The sequence below is a fragment of the Hemiscyllium ocellatum genome, chromosome 9, assembly GCF_020745735.1.
Source record: "Hemiscyllium ocellatum isolate sHemOce1 chromosome 9, sHemOce1.pat.X.cur, whole genome shotgun sequence".
In the NCBI taxonomy this organism is placed as follows: Eukaryota; Metazoa; Chordata; class Chondrichthyes; order Orectolobiformes; family Hemiscylliidae; genus Hemiscyllium; species Hemiscyllium ocellatum.
The window spans coordinates 114,572,508-114,584,048 of NC_083409.1; the positions used below are offsets into that span (position 1 = coordinate 114,572,508).

At 45.0% G+C, this 11,541-nt stretch overlaps 1 protein-coding gene across 1 annotated transcript in view; it reads right to left on the reverse strand.

The window, feature by feature from the left end:
- Positions 1-560, reverse strand: part of erich3 (glutamate-rich 3) — a 70,977-nt gene extending 70,417 nt beyond the window's left edge. The window contains exon 1 of the mRNA XM_060829627.1: positions 451-560. Within this exon, the coding sequence (XP_060685610.1) occupies positions 451-560 (110 nt within the window). The remainder of the gene's footprint in view (positions 1-450) is intronic.
- Between the last annotated feature and the right edge of the window lie 10,981 nt (positions 561-11,541).

The following is an 11,541-nucleotide window of genomic DNA, read 5'->3' on the forward strand; positions in this document are numbered from 1 at the left end:
TGTAACTATCCAGATGGCTCTTACATATTGCCAACGTGCCTGCCTCCTTTGTCAGTGTGTTCCAGGCTCCTACCACTCTCTACATAACAAACTTCCCTTGCACATCTCCCTTAAACTTTCACCTTCAACCCTTGCCCCCTTGTAATTTAAACTTTAACCCGGAGAAAAAGCCTCAAACTATCCACCCTGTGTGCCTCATAATACTGTAGACCTTTATCAGGTCTCCTCTCAGCCGCCATCTTTCCAGTGAAAACAATCCTAGTCTTTTTAACCTTTCCTCATAATCAGTGCCCTCGAGACCAGGCAACATTCGGTGAACCTTCTCTACACTCTCCCCAAAGCTTCCACGTCCCTCTGGTGGTGTGGAGATCAAAGCTGCACACAATACTCCAAATGCAGCCTGACAAGAGTTTTTTATATATCTGCAACAGTGTTTGCCAACTCTTGTACTCCATGCACCGGCTGACGAAGGCAAGTGTGCCATATGCCATCTTAATCACCTTGGCCACTGTGTTGCCAGTTTTAGGGAACTGTGGGCCCGCATACCCTGATCTCTCCATGTGTTAATGCTCCAAAGGGTTCTGCCATTTACAGTACAGCTCACACCTACATTTGATCCTCCAACATGCAGCACCTCACAGTTGTGTATAACGGCAGCTTAACGTCTGCATCCTTACTCCAATCCTTTAGATAGGAAGGCCAGCATTCCATTAACTTCCTTAATTATTTTCTGCATCTGCTGTGACACCTGAAAGACCTATGCACCTGAATCCCCAAAGCCCTTTGGACATTCACTGCATTTAACCTCGTGCCATCTGGAAAGTAGAAAGTACTCTGATCTATCCTTTTTTTTGGGTTTTCACCAGACATGTTTTCTATCCATTGACTAAGTGGATCTCTCAACTAATTAACTGGATAGAGGTTTTATTACCTGACGACAGAAATGACAGGACAGCACAGCACCGCCTTGACACTTACACTCTTGACTTCAGCACTCCCTCAGCACTATCCATCCAACACTGTAGCTAAGGTGAGGACTGCAGATGCTGGAAATCAGAGTCTAGATTAGAGTGGTGCTGAAAATGCACAGATCAGGCAGCATCCGAGGAGCAGGAAAATCAACATTTCGGGCAAAAGCCCACACTGCGGCACTCCCTCAGCACTGACCCTCCGACAGCGTGGCACTCCCTCAGCACTGACCCTCCGACAGTGTGGCGTTCCCTCAGCACTGACCCTCCGACAGCGCGGCGTTCCCTCAGCACTGACCCTCCGACAGCGTGGCACTCCCTCAGCACTGACCCTCCGACAGCGCGGCGTTCCCTCAGCACTGACCCTCCGACAGCGCGGCGTTCCCTCAGCACTGACCCTCCGACAGTGCGGCACTCCCTCAGCACTGACCCTCCGACAGTGTGGCGCTCCCTCAGCACTGACCCTCTGACAGTGCGGCACTCCCTCAGCACTGACCCTCAAAAGCTGCTGGTGTCTTACTGTGAAAACTGATACAAAACACCTATTCTGTTCCTTCACCATTTCTTTGTTTCCCATTACTACTTCTCCTGCCTCATTTTCCAGTGGGTCCAATGTCTATGCTGGCCTCTCTCACCTTCAATGAAACTAAATAAACTCCCGAAATTTTCTTTTATATGACTCATGAGATTACTCTCATAATTCATCATCTCCCCCTTTTTTTTTTATTTGTCCTTTGCTGGTTTTTAAAGCTTCCCCAATCCTCTGGCCTCCCACTAATTGTCACCGCATTGGACGCTCTATCTTTGGTTTTTATGCTCTCCCTGACTTCCCTCGTCGGCCATCGGTGCTTCATCCTTCCCCTCATATGTTTCTTCTTCCTTGTGATAAATTTCTGCTGTGCCTCCTGAATTACCCCGGAAACTCCTAGCATTCTACTCCACCATCCTCCCCTGTAACTAACTCTGGCCAGCTCACTGTACATATCTCTGTAGTTACCTTTACTCAATTGCAATAGTATTACATCTGGTTCAAGTGTCTCCCTCCCAAACTGCAGAGTGAACTCTACCATAGGATAGCCACTGCCCCCGAAGGGTCCTTTCACCTTAAGCTGCCTCATCAAGTCCATCTCATTATACATCACTAAATCCAGAATGGTATCAGTTTTCACAGGAAGACATCAGCAGCTTATCAGAATTGAAAGAGAGTGCGTGAGCAGAAATAAGTGTAGTGGCCATCACTAAGGAGAAGGAGAACAAACTGCTCCAAAAAAAACTGTTTGACATTCCACAAATTCCTTTACTTGGCATCTGCAACCAATCGGATTTTCCCAGTCCACCTGGATAGTGAAGCTTACTTAGATTAGATTACTTACAGTGTGGAAACAGGCCCTTCGGCCCAACAAGTCCACACCGACCCACCGAAGCGCAACCCACCCATACCCCTACATTTACCCCTTACCTATCACTATGGGCAATTTAGCATGGCCAATTCACCTGACCCGCACATCTTTGGACTGTGGGAGGAAACCCACGCAGACACGGGGAGAACTTGCAAACTCCACACAGTCAGTCGCCTGAGGCGGGAATTGAATCTGGGTCTCTGGCGCTGTGAGGCAGCAGTGCTAACCACTGTGCCACCGTGCCGCCCACATTGTGTCTTTCTTACATGCATTTTTCTCATTTATTTTCTTCCCGACGTCCTGACTACTGCTAGCATAACTCCCATTAGGATCTTTTTTTCCCTTTGTGATCGCTCAACTCTCAATTCTATATTTTCTGACCCTTCTTGTTATCGAATTGATTTCATTTTTCACTAACAAGGCAACCCTGTCCCCTCTGTCCACATGCCTGCCCTGTGAATAGATTGCATATCCTTCAATAGTTCGGGCTCAGCCGTGATCCCCTTGCAGCCCACACCATCATCTTCGCCAACTTCAATCTGTACAACAAGCTCATTGACCTGTTTTTTTTTAAGATTAGATTACTTACAGTGTGGAAACAGGCCCTTCGGCCCAACAAGTCCACACCGACCCACCGAAGCGCACCCACCCATACCCCTACATATACCCCTACATATACCCCTTACCTAACACTACGGGCAATTTAGCATGGCCAATTCACCTGACCTGCACATCTTTGGACTGTGGGAGGAAACTGGAGCACCCGGAGGAAACCCAGGCGGACACAGGGAGAACGTGCAAACTCCACACAGTCAGTCGCCTGAGGCGGGAATTGAACCCAGGTCCCTGGCGCTGTGAGGCAGCAGTGCTAACCACTGTGCCACCGTGCTGCCCCTAGGTGTCATAGGTTTTAGGTGAGGGTGTGTAAAGTTTAAAGGAAACTTTAAACTTTAAATACACAGTGTATACTGTGTATTTAAATACAACACCCTCAGTGTTGCGTTGACTGCCCCCTTCTCATAGTTGTCCCTTTATCTGCTGTGCCTTAAGTTCTATTTCTGACCCTTTCCATGCTTCCATTCTATTACATAACCCCTGCTACCCCATCCCACTATTTGAAGTCCAAAATGTAATTGATCTAATTGAAGGTGTACCAATCTTGGGAGGCTTCTACTTGTTCACATCCTTACAGAAAGATCCTGCTTATCCAAGATCAAGTATTTACAGGAAATAAAGAATCCATATGCAGGAATTCTGATGTTAATAGCTTGATGACAAATACTGGCTGGGAAGTCCTTGTCCCCAACCAGAATCAGTCAGGTCTAAACACCCCGGTTAAAATACTGGTTGACACAGTCCGGTGATATACCTCTCTAACCAGCAACTTAGAGATATAGAAACATAGAAAATAGGAACAGGAGGCCATTCATCTCTGTCACCATTCAATATGATCGAGGCTCATCATCGAATTCAGTCCTGCTTTCTCCCCAACACTCTTCCTCGAGCCCCAAGAACTATGTTTTTCGCCTCCTTAAAAGCATTCAATGTCTTAGACTGAAATGCTTTCTGTAGCCGAGAATTCCACAGGCTCACCACTCTGAGTGAAGATATTTCTCCTCAACTCAGCCCTAAATGGCCCACCCCATAATGCAGGGGCAGAAGGCAATGAAGATAACAAATAGGCTGTTAGCCTTAATTTGCTGTGAAGAACATGAGGACCTTGTGAGAGTGTAAAGATGCGACAGAAATGTATGGTGTTTTTAAAAATAAAATTCTTACACAAGTTACAAAATGGAAAATCAATTGTGTTCATTCTGCTGTGCAGAACCAAGAGTTCTGCAGAGCTGTTTATTTCCTCCATAAATAAGAAAGCGATACAGCTCAGGGAATGAACAATCTTGCTGACACAGGTTCAGCCAACCCAATTACCAGGGCTGTTTCTAAGATGTTAAATGGCAAGGTGAAAAATTCATCTCCTTCATCCACACAACAAGCATAAGTGATCAGTGAAGCATTAACGGTATGAGCTTTGGATGGGATTGTTACCCAATCAGAGAGTTGATTGATTTAAACCACAAGTGGGAGGTTCAGACTAGTCTATAACCCTTTGCTAGGTAAAAACAATGATTGCAGCTGCTAGAAACCAGATTCTGGATTAATGGTGCTGGAAGAGCACAGTAGCTCAGGATGCTGCCTGAACTGCTGTGCTCTTCCAGCACCATTCCCAGAAGCTAATCCTTTGCTGTTGGAGGTTTCAGCACTGAGCACTGTAAATCAGGAGTGAAATTATTCCACACAGACCAAGATCCCATCACCGAGTCACCCTATATTTACACCCCTGACACTAATTCAGCTCCCTCAGACCAGCTCTCAGAGTGAACTGAATCTCTGACACTGCCGTTTATCTCTGTCAGCCAGGGCTCCCTGATTGGACCAGGTTAACAGCCCCAGTCAGGGAACTCCTATTCTGTGAGGTCCATCTGGCTGACCTCTTTACAATCACAGGTAGCTGTTAGTCTTTCTCTCATAGGCACAACAGACCACGCATCTCCGTGAGCTTATTCCACCACCAATTAAATCATTCCTGATCATCACCACAATTTCATTAAACTGTTTCAGTTTCATTGCCTAGAATGCCAATTAAAAATGCTTCATGAGATAGGGTGAAGGGCATGATATTTACCACCCTCTGAGAAAAAGGACAGGAAATGACATCACCAACCCAAGGAACCCAAAATACATAAGTAGAAAGAGAGTCACTAACATCAGCACTTCACTGGAGGCTCACTCATCATGTTACAAGTATGGTGTGATGAAATGTCCAAAAATGAACCTTCCAGCTCAGCGAGTAAACTTACATCCAAACAGGGATATAAACGCAGATCTGTATTCTTAATAAATAAGCGGTTTCATCCATAGATAGCTCAACTGTTGCCAGGAGTAAATGCCATAAGAACACAAGAGTTTGCCTTGAAACTTTCAATTAAACCCAAGGGTCAACAGGCTTTACGGAGACAAAGTTTGCAGAGAATGATTACCAAGATTGAAATTTTGATTTCAAATTCTGATTCTAAACTGTCTTTTAATGAAGATGTTAAAACAAAACAAGCAACTATGGATGCTGGAGATCTGAAACAAGTATAAACAGAAATTGCTGGAGAAAATCAGCACTGAAAAAAATCAAAACGGCCATTTCTGGAGAAGAGCCATTGGATTGGAACCATTCCTTCTGCTTTGTCTCCATAGACGCCGCTCGACCCGCTGAGTCTTTCAGCAATTCACATTTTTGTTTAGGTCACGCTGCTCATCATTCCAAGTCTGCTGTCCAGATATTCCTGCATTTGGACAGAGATGCCTCAGAAAATAGTGCTAAATATTGGGCAATCATCAGTGAACATCTCCATTACTCATTTGTGAGGGAGCGCCGCACCGTCCGAGGGTCGGTGCTGAGGGAGCGCCGCACCGTCCGAGGGTCGGTGCTGAGGGAGCGCCGCACCGTCCGAGGGTCGGTGCTGAGGGAGCGCCGCACCGTCCGAGGGTCGGTGCTGAGGGAGCGCCGCACTGTCAAATGTTTCCTGTTTCTCTTCTTTTAAGATCCATAATTGGACCAAGCTTTCAGTCATCTGTCCTTATGTATCCTTCTGTGGCTTGGTCTGAAAGTTTGTTTGATGATTTCAATGAAGAGCCTTCTGATGTTTTACTGTCTGCTTAGTGCAATCTAAATGGAAGCTGATGTTTCTATCTGGTTTGTGTAAGAGACGATGCCTTGAACTAACAGCACTGCAGCTTCTGTACTATACAGAGCTGTGCATAGCCCAGCGACAGAATGGTGCCTGTACGCACACATTTGGTGAATCAGCGATGTGGTATATTATCTTGTTGCCGAGAGAACGAGCCAATTATGCAAGTGTCTAACATTACAGTATCAATTCACTACTTGTCTCAGAGCATTAATACAAGTTGGAAAGACTGATGTTCATCAATTGTTTCAAAATCATTTCCACTCTCCCTCCCCCTGATTTTGAATCCCAGCCAGTGAGCTGAAAGGCAGTGATGCACAAGCCGATTATAGCTGCTCAAACTGACGGATTAACACTTAATGAACAAATAAGTAGAAAAGAAGCTATTCAGCTCATTAAGCCTCTTCCACTGTGCAATGAGACCAAATCCAATCTAAATCTGAACTCAACTTGCGATCCTTACTCTCCTTATTCAACAAAAAAAAATCAACCTCAGTGTTTTCATTTTAAAATTTCAACAGCTTTCTGGGGAGAGTGTTCCAGATCCTCTACGCATGGAGAAGTGCTTCCTGAGACCAACCTGGCTCGTACGTTACTGTTCTACCCCTTTGGTTTAGACTCTGCCATCACCACAGCAGATAGTTCCCCTCAACCTACCCAAACAAATCCTCTAAATATCTTAAGCATTTATTATAAAATCATTCTTTAATCTTTGCTATAACTTGCACACTCTATCTTGCATTCTCCAGTGTGAACAATCTGTACTCAATGGACTTTGTTTTATCACCTTACACCCCACCTCAATGAAATTCAGGCTCAGCACAATGTTTAATATTTGATCCTTTGTCTATAAAGGGGAACCTCATTTATCTGAACGAGTTGGGCGGGCACTATTTCGTTCGGATAATTGATTATTCGGATAATCGATTCAATGCTTTTCCTCTAGGGCTTGGAGATTTCTATTAAGTCTACTCTCCATTCAGGAGACCAGCAGCAGCACAGCGCACCCGAGCCCTCACCCACCGCCAACACCCCCTCCCCCCACTGCCCCCCAACTGCCCCCCACCAAGGAGAGTGTGAGAGAGGGTGGGAGGTCAGTCATTTAGAGACGGTGCCTGCGCTCCCATCAGTCCAGGACTGTTCTCAACAGCACTTGTAATCACTGTAAACAAAATACACAATCAGTGTTGGACACACGTCATTGATGTAATGTTTTTGTTGGGACCTCGAGATTTCCTTCGGATAATCCGATTTTCGGATAATTGGTAGTTAGATAATCGAGGTTCCTCTGTATATTTAATTCTTTGAGGATGTGTCCTCTCCCCACTCAAGGCACACTTTCACCCAACCCCTCCCTCGGTCTTATGGGAGACTAGAGGTCATAGGAGCAGAAATTAGGCCTTTCAGCCCATCAAGTCTGCTCCACCATTCCATCAACCCCATTTTCCTGCTTTCTTCCCTTAACCTTTGATCCCCTTTGCAATCAAGATCCTATCTATCTGTGTCTTAAATATACTCAATGAGTTGACCTCCACAGCCTTCTGTGGCAATGAATTCCACAGATTCACCACTCGCCTTGACCTCTTCATGAGGAACTACAGAGATGGCATCAACTGCTTACCTTCTCTGCTCACTTCACCCACTGTAGCAGGTCTCCCTCTGAAGTTACTGCACTCCATTCTCAGGTGAAACCACTGAAAAAGGGTACGACTGCTGAGTTCTGGTGTGCTGATCTCTACCTTGAAGAAGCAGAGTGCCAACTCTCAGCCACTTCCTCCTGCCTCCCTACCAGCCATAAACATCAAGCTATTGTTTATTCCTGTCTTGATTCTATTTGTTTCCCCTTGTCCAATCTCTTCAAACTCACATCACATAGGAACATCCAAACATTGGAACAGGAGGAGGCTATTCAGCCCCTTGAGCCTATTCTATCAGTCAATGAGACCATAGCCAATCTGTGGCCTAACTCCATCCACCTGCTTTTGGCCCAGAGCTCTTCATACCATCGCTGAACAAAAAAAGTATCTACCACGGATTTACAATTAAAAGCTGGTCCTGCATCCACTGCCATTTGTGGAAGAGACAGTTCCAGACTTCTCCCATCCTCCGTGTGGCAAAGTACTTTCTACCATCTCTCTGGAAAGCTCTGGCCCTAATTGTAGAGTTACCAATCAGGGAAATAGTTTATTGACCATGTCTCTTCCTGTTACTATCTTGATGGCTTCAATCAGACCATACTTTAACCGCTGAATTCTAGAGAAAACAAGTTTAATTTGAGTAATCTTTCTTCATAACTTAACCTCTGAAGTTCAGGTATCATTCTTGTCCACCTATGTTGTAGTCCTAAGGTGTGCTGCCCAGGTCTGCTCACAGTACTCCAACTGGTGTCTAGCCAGGGTGCTGTATAACTGCAGCATAATATCTGCATCCTATACTCCACTCCTTAAGATAGAAAGGCCAGCGTTCCATTAACTTTCTTGATTATTTTCTGTGCCTTTTGTGACAATTGAAAAATTTATGTACCTGAACACCCACATACAATGTATTTAATTTCATATCATCTAGAAAGTGTCCCTATCTATCCTTTTGCAGTTCAAAATGGATAACTCCCACATGCTTACACTGAACTCCAGCTGCCAGGGTTTTGACCATTCATTTAGTCTGTCAATATCCCTTTGCAACATTGTGCGATCATCTCCTACAGTCTACACTGCTGCCTAACTTTGTGTCAGAAAAATTTGGATATATAGCTTTCTGTGCCATTATCCAAATTATTAATAAATAATGGAATCATGTACATAATAACGTTCATAAATGACTGCCCCCATATTTCTTTCAATCTAGTCTGCTGAATTCACTGCTCACAACGTGGCCTCCTTTCCATTGGCGAGACCAAACATCGCCTGGGCAAGCACTTTGCGGAATGCATAATCTGTAAGCATAACCCCCTGCCCTCCCATTTCAACATACCACCTTGTTCTCATGCTCATTTTCTTCTGATCTGCTGAAGTGCTCCAGTGGATCATCTGACCTCACTACGGCCTGAGATCAACTCTGGACAAAAGAGCTGAAAGCCAGCGGTGAGTGTTAGAGCTGCATGCAGATGACGGGAGTATTCCTGATCCGTGTAATGTAGATGGTGGATAGGTTTTTGGGGGGTCAAGAGATTGCAGAATTACTAGCCGCTGACACACTTGTGGCTGCTGTATTTAGAAGGCTAGTCCAGTTCAGTTTCTGGGCAACAGGAACTCCCAGGATTTTGATGAAGGGTGACTCATTCAAACTGTATGTCAAGGGTGGTGGGACCAGCTGAATTCTCTCATTGGAATGCTCATTCCTGGCACCTGTTTGGTGTGAATGTTACTTGCCACTTATCAACCCAAGCCTGGATACTGTCCAGATTTTTCTGCATTTGATCACATACTGCTTCAGTACGAGGAGTCGTGAATGGTGCTGAATATTGTGCAAGTATCAACAAACATGCAAACATCCCCAATCCTGACTTTATGACAGAAGGAAAGTCATTGATGAAGCAGCTGAAGATGACTGGGCCTAGAACACTGTCCTGAGCAACTCCTGCAGAAAGATCCTGGAGCTGAGATGACTGACCTTCAACAACCACAGCCACAACAGCCATCTTCCTCTGTGCGAGGTATGACTCCAACCAACGAAGAATTTTCCCCAATTCCCATTGATTCCAGTTTTGTTTGGGATCCCTGATGACACGTGGTTGATGCCATGATAATTTGAAATAGAAAGGGTAGAGATCAGGGCAATTGTGTCAACATCAATGTCCCCTTCCACACTGTTCCACCGATTTCCCCTTACTCCAAACCACTGCATGGATTTATGAAGTGGAAGTCTTGCTTGACAAATCTACTGATTTGTTTTTGAGAATTTAAGTATAGAGGAGGCAACGAATGTGGTTTACAGAAATGTGTTCAGAAGAATCATCACTGGATCCAAAACATTAATTTTGCTTCCTCTCCATAATTCTGCCACACTTGCTGTGTTTTCTACAAATACGGTTTTTATTTCTGATTTTCAGCAACTGCAATTTTTTTTTGTCATATCTCCAAGTTTGCAGATAACACCACGTTCAGAGGACGAACTCTCAGGGGGATGCTGAGAAGCTTCAGTGCAGTTTTGACAGACTGAGTGAATGGGCTAACACATGGCAGATGCAGTATAATGTGGACAAATGTGATGTTATCCACTTTGGTAGCAATGTCAACCTGGCAGATTATGTTATTGGGAAATGGGGAGATGCAACAAGACCTGGGTAACCTCATACACCAGTCACTGCAAGTGAGCGAGCGTGCAGGTGCAGCAGGCAGTGATGACATCAAATGAGATGCTGAGCCCATAGGAATAGGCCATTTGGTCTCTCGAGCGTGCTGACCATTCAATAGGATCATTGGCTGACCTGACATTCCTCACGTTCACTTTCCTGCCCATTCCATGTAACCCTTGATTCCCCAATTGATCAAGAATCTCTCTCCCTCCACCTTAAATGTACACAAGCACACTGGTCTCCACAGCTCTGTGCGGGAAGGAGTTCCAAAGACTCATTAGCCTCAGAAGAAATTTCCCTTTACCTGAGCCTTAACTGACTTCTCTTAATTCTGAGACTGTGCTTTATAATTCATATTCGGTTTGTGGGCGTTACTGGCTGGCCAGCATTTATTGGCGTGAGAAGATGGGGGTGGGCTATCTTCTTGAGCCACTGCAGTTCATATGTGTTGGTTGACTCATAATATCCTCCGGGAAGGAATTCCAGAATTTTGACCCAGTGACGCTTAAGGAATGGCAATATATTCCCAAGTCAGGATGGTGCATTGCTTGGAGGAGATCTTGAAGGTGGTGGTGGTCCCATGTATCTGTGACCCTTGTCCTTGTGTATGAAAGTTGTCACAGATTTGAAAGGTGTTGTCTGTGCATCTTTGGTGAATTTCTCCAGTGCATTTTGTAGATAGTAGCAGCGGTGTGTACTATGCCACGTGGTGCTAGACTGTCCCATGAAGGGAAATATTCTCTCAGCATTGACCAGGTCAAGCCCCTTAAGAATCCAATATGTTTGAATGAGATCACCTCTTATTCTTCTAAACTCTGGTGAGTAAACTCGTAAACTGTTTAGCTTTTGTGCAGAAGACAATCCCTCCATCCCAGGGATCATCCCAGTGAATTTCCTCTGAACTGACTGCAGTGAAATAATTTCATTCCTTAAATAAGAGGAACAAAACTACTCACAGTTCTGCAGATATGGTCACACCAGTACTTTGTACACCTGCAGTAAGACCTCCCTAGTCTTATACTCCAATACAAAGTCCCTTGAAATATGGGCCATCAGCCCATTAGCCTCCTGATTACATGCTGCTGCTGTGTACAGATACTAACTTTCTGCGTTGTCCTTCATAATGGAAGGAGGGAGGG